The following is a 25,499-nucleotide window of genomic DNA, read 5'->3' as shown; positions in this document are numbered from 1 at the left end:
CGAGTCCACGAGCAAAGCATACCCATCTCGCATCGACCTCACCAATCTGCCTGAAATTTTCAGGGGTTGTTTGTACATATATAACTAGCATCTGGCCAAAATATGAGCACTCTAGGTCAACGGGAAGTGGGGCAAATCGGGACACAAAGTTTGAAGGTTCAAAAACGTCAAAAATCTTAAAATGGCTATAACTTAGGCAAAATTCAATTTAATTTCAAAATTCAAAATGCATCTAAAAGGGCTTGAAAAATGCAACAAAATGCAGGGTAGAGCATCTCAATTGGTTATTTCTAAAGGGAGTTATTGGCATTTTAGTGAAAAAATAGCATAATTTTCAAACTCAAATAAAAAAGTGTTCCATCCAGATATCAACTCGGTTCGACCTGCAGCTTGTAGGAGACATCTGGGACTACCATCTGAGACTGAGAACGCTTTGGGTAAGGCAGTTTAACATATTAAATAGACACTTTTACTTTTAGTGATTTTTTTGGTTGTAAATTTTTGCTCGGGGGACCCCTTAGATCCCATTTCTTGGTGATAATTTTATCATATTCGTGTTTCTGAGACAATTTCACAATAGAAACATGTAAAAAAATGTTCATTTTCATCCATTTTAACCCTTTAAAAAATAAAAGTTAAAAAAAATCTTCGATTCACATTTATTGAAAATCAAGTTCGTTTCCAAGGATACTAGATGACACCAGAAAAAGCAGCTTCTCAATTTTTTTTAACTTTTATTTTTTAAAGGGTTACAATGGATGAAAATACACATTTTTATACATGTTTCTATTGTAAAATTGTCTCAGGAACACGAATATGATAAAATTATCACCAAGAAATGGGATCTAAAGCAAAAATTTACAACCAAAAAATCACTAAAAGTAAAAGTGTCTATTTAATATGTTAAACTGCCTTACCCAAAGCGTTCTCAGTCTCAGATGGTAGTCCCAGATGTCTCCTACAAGCTGCAGGTCGAACCGAGTTGATATCTGGATGGAACACTTTTTATTTGAGTTTGAAAATTATGCTATTTTTCACTAAAATGCCAATAACTCCCTTTAGAAATAACCAATTGAGATGCTCTACCCTGCATTTTGTTGCATTTTTCAAGCCCTTTTAGATGCATTTTGAATTTTGAAATTAAATTGAATTTTGCCTAAGTTATAGCCATTTTAAGATTTTTGACGTTTTTGAACCTTCAAACTTTGTGTCCCGATTTGCCCCACTTTCCGTTGACCTAGAGTGCTCATATTTTGGCCAGATGCTAGTTATATATGTACAAACAACCCCTGAAAATTTCAGGCAGATTGGTGAGGTCCAAACGACGTCCCATACAAAGGGGTATGCCCTGTTCGTGGACTCGCTCTTAAAGGAAATCTTAATGAAACATTTTTAAGGTCAATTAAACAACCTGAGTTCTGCATTTTTTTGAATTAATTCATATCCTCCCTCCCTTTCACCATTGAGAATGGTTAGATTTTCTTCAGCCAGATTTTTTTTATCGATGCTTTGTCAGATTTTTTTAATTTTGATCTGGTAACCTTGGATAAGATGCATTTGGCATGCTATTGACAAATTATCACAAAAGTGTTCCAAGTTTAATGTGGCATGGCTGTAGAAGAGTATTTACCGCGATAATTTTTTGACAGTTCGACGCCAACTAAATATTTCAAGAAAATCTGCTCCAAAAGATCAAAATTACTTCAGCTCAGAGTTGTATCGTTAAACAAACAATTTAGGTCACGATTTAGGTACATTTTCTGGAAACACTTATCGCAAAAACTTAATGGCAAATGTTCGACTAACGTTTGGCAAAAAAGTGTTAATCCCTGCCAAACTTTTCACTAACATGAAATGAGAAAACTTACCGATGAAACATAAAAAAAACACCCAAACATGCAATACATTAACTCAGATGTTTGACCTACCCCAAGAATTCGATAACCAGAAATAGAAATTTGCGAAACGAGTGATTGCAATTTTGTTCAACTCAATCCCTATCGCGTACGCGAAAAAAGATAACATATTGTGGTGACACTGCAGAACTGCACACGCGAATCCATTCGAGGGGATTTTCGCCAACTGATAAGATTGCTATATTAATTGGGGTGTGCAATAGGTGCAAATCGCACTGATAAAAAGCTTCATTCACACGATCACGTTTCTGTCGATTTTGTTGAAATCGTCTTTAATATTATTTTGTGGAAAATTCAAACGAGCACGTATTGGCTGCGTACTGACGGCACTGTGACGAACGATGGTTCACAAAATCGCCCAGTCACTTTGAAAAGTCATCCTTTTTGACGTTTTGGCGCCCGTCAGTCACGCCACCTGACTGGCTGCGCAGGGAACCATTTTTCCATTCTTCATCGCGAGGCTGATCGTGCGAGGAGGCTTGAATTTACTTATTTTTCCCGTGAAGAACCGACCGCAAAACCTTCACCAAAATGCAGGGCATGAGCTTGGCTAGCATCAAGAAGAACCCAGCGGTAAGTGTTTTGGGCGAGTGGGAGGGCTGGAATCCGCGGCGTTCCGGAGGTTGTCCTTTGTTACGTCACAGTTGCTTTTTTTTTATCTTGAAGAAAAATGAAACTAATCGATGCGCAAATTTCCAGCTGATCCCGCTGTACGTCTGTATCGGTCTGGGAGCGGCCGCCGCCGTCTTCTACACCGCTCGGCTGGCCATCCGAAGCCCCGAAGTGACCTGGAGCCGCAAGAACAACCCCGAGCCGTGGGAGGAGTACAGGAACAAGCAGCATAAGGTTAGTGTAGAGTCTCGGCTGTAAAGTGCCATTGGCAAGGTTATATAAAATGTGCAAATGTTTCGCTTTTGTGGGTGACGACTTGGCTTGGGGAATGTTTACAAGATTCTATTATTAACGGTGGAACCACCCTTTTATTCCGGTTTTAGGGGGTTGATGGGCTTTGTTGATTGAAAACAAATTCAAGTCTATTTAAGGCAGCGTGATAAGTCACTTTTACCGGCTTCTCAAATCTTCCTACCTGCTGCTTGAATATAGAAAATATTGAAAGTTCAAAGTGGACTAAAACGGAATGTAAATTTAGTAAATTTGTGATAGCGAATATTACTAGGTATTTGAAATTAAAACAAGACTTAGTGTTCGGGAAACGTCTATATTGCTTTCCTCCATTCTAGGATTACGCTTTAAAGATTGTTTAACACTTTTAGATTACAAAGTAGAACTACTTGCAGAATTTTGCAGTAGAGGAGCTGGGGGTAAGACGGCCACCCCACTGTTTTACTAAGTTTACTAATGAATATTGCTAAAATGTTAAGCAATACTGTTCATCATGCTAAATAATGCATATGGAGTCACCTTTGCCAAACCTATTGTTTGAAATAGTGTAAAAATAGCTCAAAATAAACAAATATTTTGTCTACCTGAAACTGGATGTAATTTTTATGATTTACAACTTAAGCATTTTGATTAGGTAACAATATGTAATACTTTCTTTAAATATTTTTTCATGTTAAATTGAAGTTTTCCCATGATTATGTCCCTCGAAAAAGTTTAAAAAATGCGTTGAGGTATTTGCAAAAAATATTTTATAAAATAAGTAATTTGGGGGCAAGACGGCCACCTCCAGGGGGGGTAAGACGGCCACGCGTTATTTGTAAATTTGGTATGATAAAGGTTGCATTTTTGAAGGATTTTCGACTGTTAAGACATATTTGACATACTTTCGATAAAACTATCAATGTTTTATCAAAATGCTGTGAACTGCCGGTTCGTCAATATTCCTTACTGTGATATAGCAAAATTCATTGAAAAGTATGAAATCCATTCAAACTTTTAATAAATATTGTTTACATAATTTTGATTTACTAATTCTAATCGAAATACACAAACCAGTTAATTGGGTCCTAAAATGAAGCTTAGATTGCTGATATTATTGTTTACAGCGATTAAGCTTATTTTTCTGAGTACAATGACCCTTTGTACGACCACATAGAGTTTAAAATGGATTTTTAAATCAATTTTGAAAAATTAATCTCGCGGTCCTTCTTGACAGAAAAGCTCCTACTTGACAGCTCGTTCCAAGGGGACCATAGTTAATCTATCGAAAAAATGTTGTCTTGTCAAAAAAAATTTTTGCGTTAAAATGAAAAAAAGTGATCAGAAATGGTTTTTAATCGTGTTTTTGAACGTTGTACATAAAAATTGACATAGGGCTTTAGTACCCAATTTGCATTAAATTGGGTATATTTTCGTGCAAACATTCATAGTTTTTCATGAAATGTGGTCGCAATAATATGAAATTCACATAGCCAAAATATAAAATTTGTTGAATAACATTTTTCTTCACATTTGAAACTTGTTATTTTCAACCAAAATAGTCATGATTTTCAGAGAAGTCTGTTCAACCAATCATGTAGGTATTTGGGTGGATTTGGCAAAGTTATCAAGTTAATTTATAGCACTGACCGTCTTACCCCACATGGGTGGCCGTCTTACCCCGCGTGTTTCATATATATCCGATTTAAATTATTTTTTTAAAATTGCTGAAAAGTATTGAAAATTGGTTTTTAGACCAACTAATTTGGATCATTTCTATAATGGACTATTAGTAGAATAATATGTACCTGATTTGAGATCAAAATAATCTGTAGTGTTAATTTTATGAGACTTCTCCCTTAGGGTGGCCGTCTTACCCCCATCTCCCCTATAGTATGTTTAACACTTCTCTATAGTTTTCCAACATTGAATACTTCAAAAAGATGTTACGCTCGCCCCCCATAAGGGATTTAGTGTACTTGAAATCGTTGAAATCAAGGAAGCTATTCGGATTAGTTTTCAAAAAGCCGTAAGAGCCAATGGTAAACAAGGCCACTTTTGTCTCGGTATTTGACCTACTCAAATAAAAAAAAAACGACCTACTATTGAAAACCTAATTTCAAAAATGCTTAAGATTGTTAATCTACACGTCTTTCAAGTGCCCCGAATTAAAAATGAATGAATTTTTGTTACAATTTGGAGAAAAACGAATATTAGTGTCGGAGGTCATGGTGGCTCTTACAGCTTTTTGAAAACTCACCCGAGCTATGTTGTTGATATAACCGAATGGTTATATGTGTTTTGGTTGTTTAACAATACAGTTCAGACTCGATTATCCGAAGTTTCGATTATCCGAAGTTCGATTATCCGAAGGTTTGTATGGTCTTCCGATAATTGAATCACGAACAACATTTTTCCCTACTTTTTTTATTTTCTTGCTTTTAACATCAAATTCGAGTTTAGCAACCCCATTTTAGTCAAATTTGAATTGTTCAATGTCTATTAAATTAGAAAATGTATATTTTAAAAGTTTTAAAATCGCCATTTTGGCCGCCATCTTGGATTTAAAAATTCTAAATCCCTTCAGAGTACTTTAGAGGTCAAATACTCAAGCTTGATTGTCAGAAATAAGACAAAAAAAATTAAACCCTTTTTTTGTTTAACGATTAGGGTGTTCCAAAAAAGTGAATTTTTCGTTGATTTGCACAAAAAGCATATTTTTCAAAAAAATCATATCTCCGGAACGGCTGAACCAATTTTGGAGGGTTCTATCCCATTCCCCAGAATTCCATTCCCCAGAATGCCATTCCCCAGAAATCTATTCCCCAGAATGACTCATTCCCCAGAAATGTTTTATTTTTATTATGAATGTACTTTATTTCGAAAAGTGAATAGTTTTAAAGTGTGGAGTGTTCGGATTTCGCCTTTATTGTGATAACTGCTGACAAAAGTTTAATTTTCCCTTTAAAGTTGAATTTTGCCTTTTTTTAAAAGAAGGGAAAACTCTCTGGTCTGTCAGTACTGTTGCCAAAGTTTAAATTTCCCTTTTAAGTTGAATTTTGCCTTCTTTAAAGAAGAGAAAACTCTCGTGACTTTCAAACTGCGGGCAAAAGTTGAAATTTCCCTTTAAAGATGAATTTTGCCTTCTTTAAGGAAGGGACAACTCCCTTGACTTGTGATAACTGCAGCATGCTGACACAAGTTGAATCCATAGTAAAGAGAGTTTTCCCTTCTTAAAGAGTGAAAAAAAAAATAAATTAGTGTCAGCAGTGTCACAAGTCACGATGTCTTCTTTAAAGCGATTCTAATATTGAATTAATGTTGAAAATTTAATATTATTATGCCAATTGACTATTATGGGTCATTATGCCAAATTACGTTATGCCAAACGGCGTTATGCTAAATGGAATTATACCAAATGGGAATCTTAACATGTTTTTCAAGGTCCTAACTATTTCTGGGGAACGGGTCATTCTAGGGAATGGATCATTCTGGGGAATGGGCTATTCTGGGGAATGGGCTATTCTGGGGAATGGGATTCTGGGGAATGGGATAGAACCATTTTATAGCGCCACAATTCAAAAAAAAAAGTTTATTAGTTAGGCTTTTAAGGAACAATATTTGGAGGTTCGAAAAAGCTAGCTGAATATTTGTAAAGGTTCTATGAAAATTTCATTTGCTATTTTGAAGGGTTCGGGTTTACAAAATCATTTGCTATGCAATCTTGTTTTTTGTCAGGATTGAGTTGTTGCCAGTACAGGAAAAAAAAGTTCCCAATATTGGTGGTGCAGCATTGGTGCACCACTTAAAATTTTAAAATCTTACATGGATTCAATTTGCTTTGTTAGCCAAAGTAAAGCTATTCCAGAGATATTGCACCAAAATGTACTTTTTTTAAACATATATTTAATCATTTTTCATTCTTCCCCAGTTCTACTCCCCGGTCAGGGATTACTCCAAGGTCGAGAGCCAGGCCCCCAAGTACACCGAATAAAGAGATAACTCTCGCGGCCCTCCGCCAGTGTTCCGCGGGCGCAACACCATCAGCGAACCGATGCGAACCTGTGCGCGACAAATACTATGTAGCAGCACCCTCGATCTTAAGCTTAGCAAAAATATTCGGTTGAATGTAAAATAAAACAGTTTGTGGTAACCACAGTGGAAACTCAGCCGTGAAAGATTTTTTTTATTCCGTAAACAAATATTGAGAAATCCTCAGAGAATCAATCAAAGCCCTTGGAAACTCTGTTTTTTTTTTGGAAAATCTTATGGCGTTGACCCTGAAGGAATGCCATCTGGATTTGCAGTAGTTTTCAAGGTTTTGGTTTCCAAAATTAAAAACAAAACAAATTGAAAACAAAAAAAATGTAAGATTAAATGCTTAACAAATTTGATCAGAGCTGTTGAAGAAAAGTCAATTTACAGATCGCAAGTGCAGAACCACCCTAAATTCTTCGGGTGCACACTAGCGCAACCTGTAAGTTGATAAGAAAATGTTAAGTTTCCTTGGAGCTTTTTGATCGATGCAAGTTTGGTATTTGTGAGTTTTTTTTTATTTCCACCGGCTATGCTGGTTGCCGGCTTGCGGGCGCATTGAATTAATGATTTTGGTTGTTTCCTTCCTGACACAAGCAATTATTCGATCTTTTAAGAGTTCTCAATTACGGACTTCAGCTTTGGCTTAGGAAAATAAGGTTTTTTGGAATGGTGCTAAAATTGCAATGCTTTAAATTCCTTCCACTCACATCTTATGTAAACATGTATTGGAAATGGCGGAAAGTACTAAATGATTCCTTGAAGACCATTTAAAAAAGGATCTGGTACATTTCGCCGAATTTTTTAGGTACTGTTTGGGGGTCATCCAAAAACCACTTAGACGCTGAGGGGGTTGTGTGGGGGTTGTTTTTTTGTTAAGATTTCTACATAGTATAAATGGTTGAGAGATGGATAAGAGCTATTTAATAGAAAGAGTTTTTAATTTCATGTATTTAAAAAATGCTCTTTTTTAGTTTTTTAGTTGTTGTTTTTTACTGCTTAATGATTAGTAAGAAAGAATTACAGAACTTTAGTAATTGTATCAATAAAATCTGCAAACTTGTAATCAGAAAACTTCATTACTATTCTCTGTCAGCTCCATCCTCAACCTTACTTTATCGACCTCGTAAGTGTCGGTTGTCCCGAAGTCTTGAATTAAGCCTTGCCGAACAACTTGCCACTTCTTTCTTCGTTTTGTTGCGATATTTGCATCCCCAGTAGTAGGTGTCTTCGGTCTACAGCAATTGAAACGCTTTTGAAATTCCTGCTTCTTATCTAGAAATTCATTCAAACTTACCAGTCGATTGAGGCTGTACATTTATCCACCGAACAGCAAAACGTCTCCACCGCGTGAACTCTTCAAAATTTCGCCGTAATTTTCCATTTTCTTCACAAAAGCGAACCGACCTGGATGGAATCCCGATTGAAAATGACTTTTCCCCAACAGTATGTTCATGAAGTTGTTCAAAAAATAACAATCTCTTGGCAACCTCATACATCCATAGTTACAACAAGTTTAACGAAGACAAGATTATTGCGCAATTCTCACTAACTTGAACTTCGCAATAAATGATTGCTATCGATCGCACTATTGCGACTTGTCAAACTGGCTTGGGAAATTTTAATTTTCTCAAAAAATGATCTAAGCGAGCCGATGTTGCTCACCTGTCAATCGCAATTTTTAAGTGGAATGCCCAGTTTGGTGAAAACTGCGACTGGAAATGTAAATAAACAACTGCTGGTTGCCTAGTTTTTGGAAATTTTGTTGTCAAAAGTGCGAGAGAAAAGTGCGGGCCAAATCCAAGTTACAGTGCAAGGACCAATACTGAAGAGCCAAACACTTTTAGAATAGTTTTGTTAGACTCTTTTTTTGTTTAAAAAACTGGTGCATAAATTCACAGACAATATTCAAAATTATTTGTTTGAAAAAGTGTGAAACAAAAAAAATATTTTTTAAAACAGTGGATAATTTCCACAGAAATGTACATTGAAGTCAGATTTTTCATTTTCCTATGATTTTCAAAGAACTGCTCATATATAAAACAATGCAAAAACTTACAGAAGTATTCTCAAACCCTTTTTAACTACTTTTTTAAATTAGATTACTAAAAATGAAAAAACTCAGAACATACCAAAAGAATGTCAAATACCTGCAAAAGATTTGTTTTCATTTTCCTATGATTTTCATAGAACTGCTCATGTATAAAAGAATGCAAAAACTAACAGAAATATTGAAACTGTTAATTATACTAATTTTAATGATCAGTTTATTTATGAAAGTATGAAAAACTCACAAAATAATAATAATAATAACACTTTTCTTTCAATAAATTTATTCTAGTTCTTCAGACTCAGTCGCCAGTCAGCGACAAGTTAAGACGTGTTTTGCTCGTGTTGTCATCTCGCGTGCTTGGAAGTTTTTGACGGATGGAGGTGGGGGAATCCTCCGAGGAGGATGATTTTCGTCCCGTCCGCGGGAATCGGAAGCAGAAGAAGTCCAGCGAGGTCACTGAAATCGGCATCGAAGGAGAAAAAGTTGAGAAGACCCAGCTCAATAGCAGCAAATTCAGCGCGCTTACGGGCGACAAAAACAACAACAATGCCAGCCCAGTAGGAGGAGGAGACGCGGTTTCAACACCCGGCCAGTCGGCAAGTAAACAAAAGCAACCACCTTTGGTGGTGAAGAACACCACGGATTTTTACAAGCTCGTGGCGATAGTGGAAAGTTGCAAATTTGGTTTCAATCCGATTTACAAACTGTCAAAGATTTTGACAAGTTGCAGGAGCTCCTCAAGAGGAAGAAAGTGGAATTCTACACCCACGAACGGCGGAGCGAACGAAATCATCGGGTAGTTCTTCGTGGTTTAAGGCTAGTCTGCAGATCGGAAGGAAAGGGGTCAAGAAACAGCTTTACGAACGGCAGGACAAAAGAGAGGGAACGTTTTCTTGGGGCTTTTCTTCACCCTCTCTGGCTTGCTTTCGCTACCGCAGCTGCCCATTTGAATTTTTTCTTGACCGGTTTCTTCCGAAGTGCATACCTTACATTACCTGATGAACTGAAACCGGACGAGGTCAAGTACCTGCTGAAGAGGGATCTCAAGCTAGACGCGCTGGAGGTGCATGCCATCAAGCGGAAGAAAAAGTCCACCGTGGACGAAATTCCGTACATTGTGGTCTTCCCCAAGGGATACACCAATCTGAAGAAACTCTCTGCAATGAAAGTTGTGGCAAAAACTATCATCCGATGGGAGACCTACCGGAACAAGCGGCCGAACGTGACCCAGTGCAGGAACTGCTTGCAGCTGGGTCATGGAACCAGGAACTGTCACCTGAAAGGGAGGTGCAACAACTGTGGGGATCCCCACAAGACGGACGAGTGCAAAGTCCAAGAAGCCGAGCCGAAGCGGTGTGCCAACTGCTCTGGAGCCCACGAAGCCACGGACCGCAGCTGCCCTAAGCGTGCGGACTTCATCCGGTGGCGCCAGCAGGCGTCAAAACCGAAACCGCCGGCAAGGAAGGCGGAGAAGCAGAGTCCAGCAGCTCCGGCGTTCACGCCGGCGGAGTTCCCTCCGTTGCCGGGTGCAGTCCCGGACGGAACACCGAAAGATCGCCCTCGCCCCGCAGGAAAAAGCCAAGGAAGCAGTGGCTCTCGAGACGGTGGAGCCACGAAGGAGGAAGCCGGGGAGGTGCTCTACAGTTCGGCTGAGCTGTGGGGCATTTTCTCCGAGTACATCGGCAGGTTCAAGACCTGTAAGACCCGCTTGGATCAAGTAACCCTGGTCAGTTACATGATCTCCAAGTATGGAGTTTAAGGAGTTGTTTTTTTGTTATGTATTTGTTATTTAACGATCCTCGGTCCCAACCTGGTCACAGCACCTAAAAGGACCTAATAAAAATAAGTTATGAATTAAAAAAAATTCTAGTCCTTTTGTATGAAACTAAAATAGATAAGAGTGTTTTTTTTAATAATTTTTTTTATATAAAATGCATTTTTTTTAATCAGCATATGCTTAAAAATCAGCGTATGCTTAAACTTCCAAAAATAATGTTTTTTTTTACCTTTTTTCTATTATTTATAAGCGGCAAATAATTACTCTTGAACATGCTTACCAAAAGATAATAATTGCATTGTCCTTGAACGTAGGAGACTATGCTTCATGTGCCTGGTTTCTTTGCTACACAGTTCGTGAGGTCGCGGTCTACGGTATTTTGCTTCAAATGTCACTTTTTTATGTTTTAAGTTGATTTTTTGGGGGTTTTCAAAGGTAAAAATGTCCAATCCACTGAATTTAATGTCAACCATTTACTATGGGAATCAGTTCAGCGATGACGTTCTGTTTGCGGTGCAAGATACATGTGGACCTGTTTGTTTATGGCCTGCTTTTATAAAACGCATCATTTTGACGAGGACGTTTACCGTATTTTGCTTCAAATGTCACTTTTTTATGTTTTAAGTTGATTTTTTGGGGGTTTTCAAAGGTAAAAATGTCCAATCCACTGAATTTAATGTCAACCATGTGGCATCCTAAATATTAGTGCAGTTTAGGTAGACCGCTGGAAGCGTGTATAGCTGAGAGTGTAGTAGTGCGCAGCTGGCGTGAGACGAGTCAGTCAGTGTTGGACGAATAAAGATGGAGCATGTCTCCCGTGAACAGGATAAATTAAGATTGATTTTAATATCATTAAAATACCAGAATATCACATTGGCGATCCTGCCATGATGATTATACAATTCGTAGTTGATTTTAGAAAGTTTTGCGAAATTGAAATTCTTGTACATCGCGCGAAAAAGTAATGGTGTTGTGTTTGCTTTAGTGTTTTCTTTTCTTGATGCAAAACCAGTGCAGTCGAGATGACGAAGGCAGCATTTGGGGTTGAGCATCAGAGTTGGCAGAAATTTGGTGAGCATGTTCTAGTTTAGTTTTGTTTTGTTTTCTTTTTGGCAATGTTGTGAAAGTGTGTTTGTGTGCAGGAGTGGTGATGGTGCCCCACGTCTTCAGCATTCACGTAGCTTGTAGGAACGACCACAAAAATGGTAGTGGCGCTATTTCAGACCCAACTTTTGGAAAGAGCGTAACAGAAAAAAGGGTAAAAAAAAAATATTTAAAAGAAAAGTTTAGTTAAAATTGAATTTACGTATTTATCATTTTATTTTGATAAATAATTTTAATTGTGCTCAATTTGGGTTATAAGCGGTAGTGCCCACCGTTGCTTTGGAAAGCTGCGCAAGAGTTTAAAGGGTGTGGATAGATTGCTTGTTGAACATTTTTAAGTTACGGAAACTAGCGCCGCAAAATGCTAAAACAAAATAATCGATTTGTCTCCATTTCCATTCATTTCATTTTTGATCTGAGAATTTCTCTAAAGGATTTTTTTTACGTTTTTGTGCAGTAGCTGCTACAAAGAAGAAAACCTTTTTCCAAATAATGATAACTTTTCCATTAAAAGTTGTTACATCCTGATTGAAAACGAGAGCGTGAAGTCAGATTGCCAGAATTTAAAAAAAATGTTTTTTTTTATTCATTTGGAGGGCCTCGTGGCGCGGTGGTTAACGGCTTCGGCTGCTGATCCAAGATTGTGTTTTAATAAAATTGTTTATTTTTATTCACATAACTTAATGTTGGTGTTTGGGAGAATGTTTGTATTGAAATCTAGTGCCAATAAAATTACTTTAAATACTGCTTTGTACGCGGTAGATCGGGAGTTCAATCCTCCTCTTGGAATAACACAATTGGTGATTATTTTCCTTCTGGATTTTATTTCTTAGTAAAGGGAAAGTACTGTATTGTTACAAGTTGGACCATATCTGGAAACTATGGGAGACGACCGATGGAATGTCAACATCTAAATATGTTCACTTAAGTTAAGTTTTTTTAAATCAGTGATTTTTTCGAATTACCCTAGCGCATACCTTAAAGATGAGTTCTAAACATTGATCAAAGAATTGATAGCACAGGCAATTATGACGTTTATTAAAATTTCAACAAGAAAACGTTCATGTTTTGTGAAAACGTCTACCTTATGCAGCAAGCAATGTATCCAATAATATTAGCGTGGAATTTGCAGTTTTTTTTTGTACAAGTTCAGAAAAAAATAACAGACATTTAAATTCTCGTCTTATTTTATGGACAAAACAAATTGAAGCTATTGGTAAAGTTACTTTAGAATGTCTCCATTTTTGGAGAACTATAGAATCAGTATTTAAATGTTTGAATTGATAACGTATAGTTAATGTGCAATTTTAGTATTGAATATGAATACGAAGAGATTGATATATTTTTTAAGTAGAAGAGAAGGAGTTGATATATTTTTTTAAGTAGTCAGCGTGTAAAGATGGTGTATTTGTATGAGTTGTTTAGAAAGAAAGTTGCAGAAAAGTTGAGTCGGGTTTTAGCCCAAGGCCAACTACGCTTAAAAAAGTTCCAGAAAAGTTGAGTCGGGTTTAGCCCAAGGCCAACTGCGCTTAAAATGTTGAGTCGGGTTTAGCCCAAGGCCAACCGCGCTTAAAAGAGTTCCAGAAAAGTTGAGTCGGGTTTAGCCCAAGGCCAACTGCGCTTAAAATGTTGAGTCGGGTTTAGCCCAAGGCCAACCGCGCTTAAAAGAGTTCCAGTAAAGTTGAGTCGGGTTTAGCCCAAGGCCAACTGCGCTTAAAATGTTGAGTCGGGTTTAGCCCAAGGCCAACTGCGCTTAAAAGAGTTCCCGAAAAGTTGAGTCGGGTTTAGCCCAAGGCCAACTGCGCTTAAAATGTTGAGTCGGGTTTAGCCCAAGGCCAACTGCGCTTAAAAGAGTTCCAGAAAAGTTGAGTCGGGTTTAGCCCAAGGCCAACTGCGCTTAAAATGTTGAGTCGGGTTTAGCCCAAGGCCAACTGCGCTTAAAAGAGTTCCAGAAAAGTTGAGTCGGGTTTAGCCCAAGGCTAACTGCGCTTAAAATGTTGAGTCGGGTTTAGCCCAAGGCCAACCGCGCTTTAAAGAGTTCCAGAAAAGTTGAGTCGGGTTTAGCCCAAGGCCAACCGCGCTTAAAAGAGTTCCAGAAAAGTTGAGTCGGGTTTAGCCCAAGGCCAACTGCGCTTAAAATGTTGAGTCGGGTTTAGCCCAAGGCCAACTGCGCTTAAAAGAGTTCCAGAAAAGTTGAGTCGGGTTTAGCCCAAGGCCAACTGCGCTTAAAATGTTGAGTCGGGTTTAGCCCAAGGCCAACCGCGCTTTAAAGAGTTCCAGAAAAGTTGAGTCGGGTTTAGCCCAAGGCCAACCGCGCTTAAAAGAGTTCCAGAAAAGTTGAGTCGGGTTTAGCCCAAGGCCAACTGCGCTTAAAATGTTGAGTCGGGTTTAGCCCAAGGCCAACTGTGCTTAAAAGAGTTCCAGAAAAGTTGAGTCGGGTTTAGCCCAAGGCCAACCGCGCTTAAAAGAGTTCCAGAAAAGTTGAGTCGGGTTTAGCCCAAGGCCAACTGCGCTTAAAATGTTGAGTCGGGTTTAGCCCAAGGCCAACCGCGCTTCAAAGAGTTGAGTCGGGTTTAGCCCAAGGCCAACTGCGCTTAAAGGGTTTTTGAAAAAAAAAATGTGTAGATGCGACGCGTCGGCAGTTACTATCTCTACAAAAGAAAGAGAGTGAGAGATAAAGAACGATATATATGAAGGAAAAGAATCGACAAATGGTGACGAAAACAAACGTTCACAAGAAGTAAGAAATAAAAATGAAAATGTTCACGAACATGCTTGATAAAAGTGAGAAGTGTTGAAAAGTGCATTATTTTTTGGTGTGATTTATTGCTCAATCCGGTGTACATTAAAAAAAAGGAAGGAGGAAAAACATTCACGATCAAAAACAAGAGGGGTATGCGAAATATCAAACAAACAAAAACAACAGTTTAAACATGTCTTTAACTTAATAGTGCAGTCGGTCGCAAACGTTTTGTACGAAGAAGGCCAGATGACCACAAACAGTGCAAGCACGACACAAAGTACTAGACAGAATCGGATCCCGGTGGAGCTGGCAGGGAATTTTATTGAATTTGTACTTATCAATGAACAAAAAGATGATATATTCGACGAGATAACGTTATGCATTAAAATGAATGTAATTTGTAAATAGGATTGTGGGATTACCCTTCACGATTACAGAGAGAAGAATGATAAAATAAAAACCATGTAAGAATTAGTTAAAAACTATTTTAAATGCAATTCTAACAGTTTAATCAGCTGTAACAGCTGAATCACACAATTTAGTTGACCGTTTTCTGCACAGTTCAAACAACTCTGTATGCAAGAAAGTAATGTCAATAGTATAAAAAGTATTACTTTTATTGAATTTGTCGAGGAATACGTTATAAATAGTTTTTAAAACATTCTATAAGGCAAAATAGTAAGTAGAAATAGCATCGATTAATTAAAACAAATGATTTTAAAACAATTAAACAATTGAACTTTTAAAACAAGTTTGACTTAATCCTGTAAGTCATCACTCGACAACTACCCGAGACAATGTTTTGGAAAAATAGATGTTATTTTAATTCAACCATTAGGGTGACTGAACCATTTTGTATCTATTTTCTTCAATCATTTTGGTTGAATCGAAAGAGGACTTGGCAAACGAATATTGATACCGACCGGTAAGTCGTGTAAGAAGGTTTATCAGTTATTTTTTTTAAGGATTGAAACATGTTTGTTTTGTTTAACAGTTGTTTTTTATGTGTTTCAGATCATTTGTTCTACTAATTTCTTTTTCGTTTCTTTTATTTTTTGGTTTCCCGGAGGAATACATGGTAACACGACAATCGAGAAATCTACGCAGTTGGAAGGAGTTCTCCTATTAGCGTTATGCAGTTAGATCGACTACCAGGCGTTGCATCATCGGAGTAGAGGGCAGCGAAAATGGATTTTATATAATTGTTAAACTGTTGTTTATATATTTTATATTTGCTAATATTTTAGTAAGGGGAGGATGTGGCATCCTAAATATTAGTGCAGTTTAGGTAGACCGCTGGAAGCGTGTATAGCTGAGAGTGTAGTAGTGCGCAGCTGGCGTGAGACGAGTCAGTCAGTGTTGGACGAATAAAGATGGAGCATGTCTCCCGTGAACAGGATAAAATAAGATTGATTTTAATATCATTAAAATACCAGAATATCACAAACCATTTACTATGGGAATCAGTTCAGCGATGACGTTCTGTTTGCGGTGCAAGATACATGTGGACCTGTTTGTTTATGGCCTGCTTTTATAAAACGCATCATTTTGACGAGGACGTTTACCTATACGGAGAGGATAAAACTTACAACGTTCTTGTGGGTTAATGGATTTAGAGATCCCGATCAATGGTTCTAATTCAGGGGTGACCAAAGTATGGCCCGCGGGCCAAACGTGGCCCGCGAGGTGATATTTTGTGGCCCGCGAACCCATTTTGAATGATCAAGTAAAATGGCCCGTTGACCATCTGTAAAATGTTTTTAAACTTTTTTCAAAATTAAACTTTATTTTAAACTTTTAGTGCTGATCTGTTTTTGTTTCTTTGTTAGTATTAAACTAATGATTTATTCTTTTTTTTATCCTTATTTTACGATACAAATATGTTGTTCAAAAATCTTTCTAATTGAAACTTTTTTCACACGTTTTAATGTGAGTGAAACTCGTGGTGAAACTAGTAAATATTGTCAAAATATTCATCAAATATTTTTGGAAACGTTAATGAAACGTTCAAATTAGACTTAGGTATAAAACTGGGAGGGCCTCGTGGCGCGGTGGTAAGCGGCTTAAGCTGCCGATCCCTAAGATACTATGGGGTGCGGGTTCGATTCCCACCTTATCCTCACCACACATAACCTTTTTGATTGCTTTGTTTTTTTTTATAAAACTGTTATAATAGCAAAAATATAAGCATTACATATTAATTTAAAAGTCATTATGACCATTTCAATAAACTGAGCTTCAAACTTACTTTGAACTCAGAAACATTCCAGCTCGGGATTTGAACTCATGACAGTTGGATTACGAAACTGATTGAAACAGACAGACAAAATTTTTAAATCGGAGAAATAAGGCAGTTGCAAATATTTTTCAAAGCTTTTGTTATTTAAGTGTAATCAGCTAAAAACCATTTAAAATGCATTCCTCTGCGTTTAGAATCATTTTGGGCATGCTCGGGTTTAATTCAAAAAAATGAATTGTAGTGAACTTTCGATTAACAATAAAAAGTGTTTTTCGCAAAAAAATATTTTTTACGTCGTGTCTTACATATTTTGAAAATTACGATTGCAAATCTAAGTGTGTTTTTCTAACATTTTCCAACAATTTTTCATTGAAATGTTGAATATTCTGGCTTGTATTTTCAATTTTCATATTTCTTTTATTTTTTTGCCTCCCCTCAACCTTGGCCAGAGTTGAGGGACCAATAATATTTGCCTCGGCCTTATTGTTGGAAAAAAATTGAACCATTTTTCATGATGGAAAACAATTTAAAGATAAAATTATGCCGTAGCATAAATTTTTTTGATTTTATGTTTTCATTTTCAAAATATAGACAATACTAAAAATTCAAATGAAAACACAAGTACATTCAACTAAATACCCTTTTTCGAATACCCAAAACAATTATATCAACAAAACTGATGGAAAACTGACATTTTCCGTTTTCTATTACTTTTAAATAACGAAAATGTTAAAAAACAGAAATTCTAAGAAAAACTTCAAGTAATAGATGTATGTTTTAGTCTTTCCCGAGCAGACGGCAATAACTTTGGAATATTTTTTTTTGATATTTAAAAATACTAGGCCAATAACAATTTATGTTATTTATAACAAGATTTGTTATTCATCGTTATGATTTTTTTGTTATTGGGTTGTTATTGCTATAACAGACTAATAACACTTTTAGTTATTCTTCGAACAAATCTTTGTTATTATTTTTTGTTATTTTAACAACTAATCCGATCATCCCAATAACATTTGGAGTTATTCTTCCATAACAAAAAATGTTATTCCCAAGTTGTTTTGGCTTTCAATTAATATCAGACCAATAACAAATTTTGTTATAATAACATTAACTGTTATTAAACTCTTATGCAAAAAATGATTTTTCAAGAAGAATCCATAACATTTTCTGTTATTTTAACATTATTTGTTATTGAAATGGCATGAATTTAGTTATTACCGTCTGATTGGGTTTACATTTATATAATGTAATTTCATTATATAAATAACCAATTTTATACATATGGCCCGCAAGCTCATTTGAGCTTCAAAATTGGCCCGGCATCCAAAAACTTTGAGCACCCCTGCTCTAATTCGTCGTGCGTATCAAAGGATTATGCTTCCAGAAATACTACAGAGAGCTCCAGCGTCTTTTCCGGTACTTCAAGATTGAAACTACTCAAAAAAAGTATTTTTCATTTTGCCTCTTGCACAAACGTTATGAATTTCTCGATGGTAGTGTCAGAGTGAAAGATTTTTAATTTAAAATAATTAATGAAATTGTAATTAGTTTTTTGTTTTATATTTATCATTTTTTCCTTTTTCTTTTTTCCTTTCGTTTTCTCTTTTTTTTAATTCGACGAAACGTCCCATTCGGCGAAACGACATTCGTTTTAAAAATACCAGAATCTATTTACAATATAATTAAACAGTTTTGTTGTTATCAAGTTTAAGATGGAGGCGGTGAATAAATTGAATTCAACAAGTATTTTTCAGCAAATGGTGAATTGTCTACAGGTGGTGAACAACAGAAAACGTCTTGGGGTGTAAAAACTGAAGTCCGTAATATAAGTGAGGAAAGCTACTGAACTCGCCACCATGTGAAAAGGTCGCTCTCTCTCTTCGCGAAGCCAAAACAACAATCCAGCCAGCCGCTGAAAGAGAGCCGATCGTCAGACGAGTCAGTCAGTCTCCAGCGAGCACTCGTCCGGTTCGGTTGCTTGTCCGTTTCGTTCCCGTTCCGTTCGTCGCCTGTACGGTTCAAAATCCTGCCAGTCGCGCGAGAATCAGCTGCTAACAAGCTGGAAAGGGAGGAAAAGCCCTCCTCGAAGCGAACAGTGGATATAAACAGTTTGGGCTCCCGCTCTCTCAGTCTTCGACGTCATTCGAGCTGCTCACCAATACAAAGAACCGAGTGAAAAAGGATATCGTCGGAGGGGGTGGTGGCCTGGTGAGCGCCATCTGTTGTCACACGGCCAACTAGGGAGACCTCAGTCTGAGCGGAGATCGAACGGATGGCGGCTGCAAAGCGTTTCAAGCTGCAGCAGGCTTTGGGTTTTTCGTGAAATCTGGTCAAACGCGAGCAAATAAAAAGTCTGCGAACTAGATTAGGCTCGTTAGTGCTGGATTAGTGCTGCAGGTCGGGTTTTCCAGACCTTTACAGCCGGCCGGGATTAAGTGTCGAGTGCTGAAAAAGTCCTGCCGGATGGGTCTGGCGAAAAATCAATTTTTCCTGCCAGCGATTCCCGGTCTGGGTGTGGAAAATCTATCGTTTTCCCCAAGCTAGCGTGAAAATCGGTGTCTATCTGCTAAAATAGTGTGCATAAAAGCGTGGAAAATATCTTTTCATTGAAGAAAATATGTCTTCAAAGTGAGAAGAAAAAAAATTGTAGCCCCACATGAAAAAGGTGTGGTGCGTCGTGGTTTGTGTGTTGTTGTTGCTGTCGTGAAAAGTCAGTGCAGGGAAAAAAAAGTTTTTTCACCCCGCGACAAGTCGGGAAAAGGCGAAGGATACGCGGAAAAGAGAGTTTGATTGTGGTGGTGGTGGTGGTTTCGGGATCGAGAGAGAGAGAGATTAGAGTATCGGGCTCTCCGTTGTTTACGCACCCGAAGCACGAAGCAAACGCACAAATACATCTGCCGAAAGGAGATTAGCACATCTGCGAGGATTGTCGCCAGGATAGAAGGAGGAGGAGGAGAAGGATACACAACGTGATCCTGGGACCTGTTTGGAAGATTTGAGAAAGCAGTTTTCGGGGAAAGATATCGGAAAAATGGCTGGTGTTCCAGTTTTTCTTGAGGGTAGGTGTTATGAATTATTTATTTATTGAAGTATCCCGGTATAAACAATTTGAAATTGATATAGAATGTGACCGGGACCGTGGTGTAGGGGTAAGCGTGGTTGCCTCTCACCCAGTCGTCCTGGGTTTGATCCCAAATTTTGAGACGAGATTTGTCTGATCACGCCTTCCGTCGGACAGGGAAGTAAATGTTGGTCCCGGTTTAACCTAGCGGTTAGGTCGTTAGCTCAGCCCAGGTGCAGGAGTCGTCGGTAGGCAGTTGGACTAACAATCCAAAGGTCGTCAGTTCGAATCCGGGGTGGATGGAAGCTAAGGTGTAAAAAGAGGTTTGCAATTGCCTCAACAATCAAGCCTTCGGACACCTAGTTTCGAGTAGGAATCTCGCAATCGAGAACGCCAAGGCAATGCTGTAGAGCGAATAATTTGATTTTTTTTGATAGAATGTATTTTCCACACCTGTATTGCTCAAGGCAACTCTTTCGTCCATATTGAACAACATATTAAACAATAACATATAAAAAGGGATGGAATAATCGGAAAACAATATTTTTCGCTTGCGAACTTTTTTCAACCGAGAAAGAGAGAGGAACTTCTCGAATAAAATCAATCAGTTGAAGATTTTTTGTGAATTTCCCTGTGGCGCTAATGTTTATTTCGTTTACATATATTGCCCATCTACAAAATGTGTCATGTCATTTTTCGATGTGTGTCGTTACACTTGCATGTGAAAAAGATAATCCAACGAATAATCAAAATGATGATTTTTTAGATTCCTTTTACCGATCTTTCGTGCACGAGAGAGGATGTTATGGATGAAGCCCAATGGCGCCATCCATAAAGTATGTCACGCTAAAATCGGCCTAAAATACCCCCCCCCCCCACACCCCTCAACTTTGTCACGCTTACCAACCCCCCCCTTTATAAATTACATATTATTTTCCATATATTTGATGTAATAACAAGTTGATAAAGGGTTTGTTGAGCAAAACTTGAGAGTATCTGTTCTATTTTGGTCCAAATCATGGCTCAATCATACTATTTTGAATCTTTGGGTGCCTGTAGGGTAGAGTAGTCATCAATGAGACACGGGAACAATGATAACATGGCTCTCACAAGTTGTAGTTCCAACCAATCAGGCTCATATTTGTGGGAAAGGTGTGTCTACTGGATACACGTCTGCCATAATAGTGGCTTTGGTTATGGACGCTCCCTTGAAAAGTTATTCATAAATGTTTGATTCTGGGGTATAAAAGTAAATTAAAGACAAAAAATACTTTTTCGCTCGTAGGCTGCCATTTAAACCAAAACTAATATTTCTTCAAATTTCTTTCAACGTTCCATAGGGATTGAGTTGGGCTACAATGTCCTTTCATTAGGTTTGGCCAAAATTTAGAATATACCCAGAATCCAGGGCTGTCTCATTGTACCCCACTCATTTCAGCCCATGGGTAACAATGAGACACTTTAATTTTTCTTCAACAAACTTTTCAAAATCTATGGAAATCTTTCAAAAAATGAATTAAAAGTGATTTTTGCCATATTTATAGATTTTTTACTTCATTTAACCAAAATACAAAGTTATTTGGTATAAATATATGGATTTTACAAAATTTAGATGCTTTTTAGTATAACTTTTATTAATTAAAGTTTCATGTTGGCAAAATTGCTTTAAAATGTTCAAGGAAAGTCACCTGCAATGGAACAATATAAAAACATGATGTTTTACCAGAAAAATGATGATTTTCGTAGAGTGTCTCATTGCTCCCCAGCTGTCCCATTGTTCCTGCAAAGTGCGTCTACAATGAGACAGTTGGATAGCTCTGGCTGTAGAGGTCGGATCGGTCTCATATTTTGGGCAATGTTAGTACACATTAAAAGAAAGAAAATGCTACAAAAAGCTCATTGAAACATGTTGATGAAAAAAAAATACAAAAATCGTTGAAAGTTCTAAACCAAAAGTGTCTCATTGATGACTACCCTACCCTAAGTGTGATTCCAAAAGAGGTTATGTTTTGTGATTTTAAAAAGGGTCAGGTCGTATCGAGTTGCTCCGATTTGGATGAAACTATTTATAACTCTAACACCTCAAACTAACGTGAAATTGTCCGAGGATTCTGAATTTGTCAAAATTGAGACCAAAAAGTACCGTCTTGTTGGCCTACAGTGCAAAGTTAACCGTTTAAAAAGTATGTTATAGAAAAATCGTAAAGCTATGAGAAAAACTGCGATTGGTCATAAGTTAATACTGTAGGCTTACCCGAGCAAGGGTAAATAACACGGGAATACCAAATTTTGGTATTACTTGGGCAAATAACAGGTACCAAAATGTGCCCTTGGTTGCCCAGTAATAGATGGTAAAATACCATAAAATCATACCAAGGTCTTGTATGTGAAAGGGCACAACAATACCAATCCATGTTATTCCAAAGATAAAATAATACCACAAAATAAAACCATTTCAATACCAAGTTGAGGTCTTTTGGATTTTTGAACATTGCTTGAATACCAAAACTTGGTATTGCCATGGTTTTATTTTTAGGTATTCCCGCGCACTTGGAAAATCAGATTTTGGTATTTCTGTGGTCTTCCACATACATGATTTTGGTATGTTTTCATGGTATTTTACCATATATTACTGGGCAACCAAGAGCACATTTCGGTCGCTGGTATTTGCACAAGAAATACCAAAATTTGGTATTTTCTTACCATTTTTAGTGCAACAGTTAGTGAAAAAACGGAAATGATCCATATGCAACAGCCAAATCTACTCACCTGATGATTCCATGTTGTTTTTAGTGATATTCTTCACCACATCGAATGCATTTGTCATTGATGAACGGCCTGTGCATGAAGTTCTTGAAGCTTCTGAAACAAGATTGAAAAATAAGTGTTATTAAAATGAAACTGGATTGAAATTCACCAAAATTCAATAATCTGTCAATTGACTCGTTAGTCAATGTATTTGGTTGGTTATCCCAATTATCTTGACATATTTTTTTTAAATGAGCTTTAACATTTTTGAGTTTTAAGTCATTTTAGCGCATAATTATTTATCTCGTCAAAATTTATTAAAATTTCCCTTAATTTCAGAGGAATTTTATGAAACACATCAATACCAAAATAATACCAAAATGTAGCATTCTGACTTAGAAAATTTTCCACAATTTAAAGTCATTTCTTTAGGGGGTATATCAAAAATGTTTAAAATCAAGTTTGAAATTTCCGGTTTTCAATGAAAGCATTCACTTTGAGACATCATTTTAGCGCAAAATTAATTATTTTGTCAAAATTGATCAAAATTTTCCCATATTTTCAGAGGAATTTGATAAAATACTGTAATACCAAAAGAATACCAAAATGTGGTGTTCGACCATTGACAAATTCTGCAATTTTGCAATATCAAAACAATATCAAATTGGTATGATACCACATTTTGCTCTTGCATAATCCTCAAGACAAATTTCAAAGGGTCCAGGAATACCAAAATTTGGAATTGATACCAGAGAAAGGTATTATTACGCATTTCCCTTGATATTTACCCATGCTTTGGTATAGTCCATGAAATTTCCTAAATTTTGACCTATATAAGTAAGGGTGCTGGAGGCTTTTAACAGTAATTTGCAAAAGCTATGTGAAAAAGTCAAACCAATCTCGGATGTTTCGAATGCACTTAAGAGAATTGATCAAGTTTTATAGAAATGCGAACCCTAGTGCGAACCATTTTAAGATTTTTCATGTATTTCATGTAATGCCCGTTTTACCCCACATCTTTTTGTCGTATTTTAGCATGAGTTCATCTCATGTATAGACAAACAAACGCTGAAAGTTTCATCCAAATCGGAGCAACTCGATACAACCTCTAGAACAAACCGAGCAAAATCTACAAAATCTGTCTCTTGAACAAAGATTCATATAGATTATCAAATTTCTATAAAAATAACTAAATTCTAAATTTCTAAATGCTAAATCGAAAATGTATAACTATTTTTTCCTCTAAACTTTAAAACGAAAAAAATATCAAAAAATTGTGAAGTATTTTCGGTTGAAAATTCGATTTTGCTTTTGAAAATTATTTTGAATATTTTTTTGTCTAGTTTTTCGATATTTTCCAAAACCTGTCTTTTTAAGTCCTCTGTAAAATATTTTTTTTGTGCAATTTTATGTTTAATAATGTCTACACTCAAAGTTAAAGAACGAGGGGATAGTCCTCATGAAAAGAAACGTGAGGAAAGTGCTATTTTGCGAGAGTATAGTCCTCTCGCGTGTTCATTCATTCATTGAAACAGTTCATCCTATTGAGTGGCTTATATGGACAAATGACCACCACTTAGTCACCGAACCATGGTGGCCCACACGGCAAAGGCACGGTTCAATATGCCGAAGGTCTTGGGTTCGAGTCTCGGTACCGGTACTTTTTTTATGGATGAACTTTTTTTGAAGATGAACCCATGAGTAAAGTACTCTCGGTAATTTCGGGATTTATCCTCTCAGTCCGCACACAGTACCATTTTACTACCGAATCGTGCTCTTTATCCTCTCGTTTGCCGATGTCCAGTTCTGGGTGTAGAGTTTTTTCTGAATAGGTCTTATAAACATATGAAACACAATAGCTTATACTGCCGTTCTACGCATAATTGTCCCATGTTCAAAAAAGTGGAACTGAGAAAAACGCGATTGAAATTTTTCGATCGATTTCTGTGGTTCTACGCATAATTGTCCCGTGGGTTCCTATTCGCCCTATGTGTCCCTAATCACCCCAGTTAGCATTTTATCACCCTTATTTGTGATTATCTTGCTATACAACTGGTAAACAAGACATAATGCTTAGTAAAACTGATGATTCCGTGTTAGAAAATACTTGGTGGGACAATTATGCGTAGAAGTTTAACGATGGGACAAACAGACTTGGTGTTGTTTTTAATGAGTTTGCGAACAAAGTACCAGATTTTACGTGTTTTTCTTAAAGTACACATCAAACTAAACTTAAAAATGTCATAAAGTCAAATTCGTCCAAAACTGACATGGGACAATTATGCGTAGAACGGCAGTATAGGTCCCTTAAAAAAAATTATTTAAAAAAAAATATTAAAAATATTGCAAAATATTGTTTCAAACTTCAATGCTAATGTTCTCATTTTGCTCTTAAATTTGTGTTTGAGTTTTGTCAGCTTTGGTAAATTATATTTTTTCCCATGGATTTATAATTGCAAATCAAAATTACTGAATCCTATTTCTGGCTTAATTTTACGCTCAACAACCCCATCGCGAACAATTAAATCAATACGCAGCTGCGTATAATCAAACTTTAAAGCAAACATTACCATTTTCCCACACGTGCGAGCCCCAACCAGCTCCAACTAAGTGTCAAACTTTATCAGACACAGTTAGCCACGATTTCTGCCTCATAAAAAACTGCTTCTTTTCGTGCCTCATCTTTTCTCAAGAAAAAAAAAAGGCAGTTAAAACATTATTTTCGACGAAGTTAGGCAGAGACAACACATTGAATTTCCACCCCAGTTCACCCACGCGGAAGCAATAGCTTTAATTAAGTTAAAATATCTCACCTTGAGAGTTTTCCTCCCAAATGCTCCGTCCCCCCTTTTTTTTATTTCGTCGATTTTTGGGCGCGATTTCATCGTCGAATCATCACCACCCCCCGTCGGCGAGGGTGTTGTTGGTGCTGTGGTGG

The 25,499-nt window shown here is 37.1% G+C and overlaps 2 protein-coding genes across 2 annotated transcripts in view; both read left to right on the top strand.

Moving 5' to 3' along the window:
- Window positions 1-2,311: 2,311 nt before the first annotated feature.
- On the top strand, window positions 2,312-6,967 carry LOC6035416 (cytochrome c oxidase subunit NDUFA4). The gene is made up of 3 exons (XM_001845557.2): window positions 2,312-2,489; window positions 2,616-2,762; window positions 6,730-6,967. The coding sequence occupies exons 1-3, from the start codon at window positions 2,448-2,450 to the stop codon at window positions 6,790-6,792; spliced, it is 252 nt and encodes an 83-aa protein (XP_001845609.1). The 5' UTR covers window positions 2,312-2,447; the 3' UTR covers window positions 6,793-6,967.
- Window positions 6,968-18,710: 11,743 nt separating this feature from the next.
- LOC6035419 (myosin-I heavy chain) overlaps window positions 18,711-25,499 on the top strand; it is an 82,332-nt gene continuing 75,543 nt past the window's right edge. Inside the window, 1 exon segment of the mRNA XM_038263340.1 lies at window positions 18,711-19,811. Within this exon segment, the coding sequence (XP_038119268.1) occupies window positions 19,784-19,811 (28 nt within the window). The 5' untranslated portion in view covers window positions 18,711-19,783.

This window comes from Culex quinquefasciatus, chromosome 1 (assembly GCF_015732765.1).
Source record: "Culex quinquefasciatus strain JHB chromosome 1, VPISU_Cqui_1.0_pri_paternal, whole genome shotgun sequence".
Taxonomy (NCBI): Eukaryota; Metazoa; Arthropoda; class Insecta; order Diptera; family Culicidae; genus Culex; species Culex quinquefasciatus.
The sequence above is the reverse complement of the archived record's forward strand: the minus strand, read 5'-3'. Positions and strand labels throughout refer to the sequence as shown.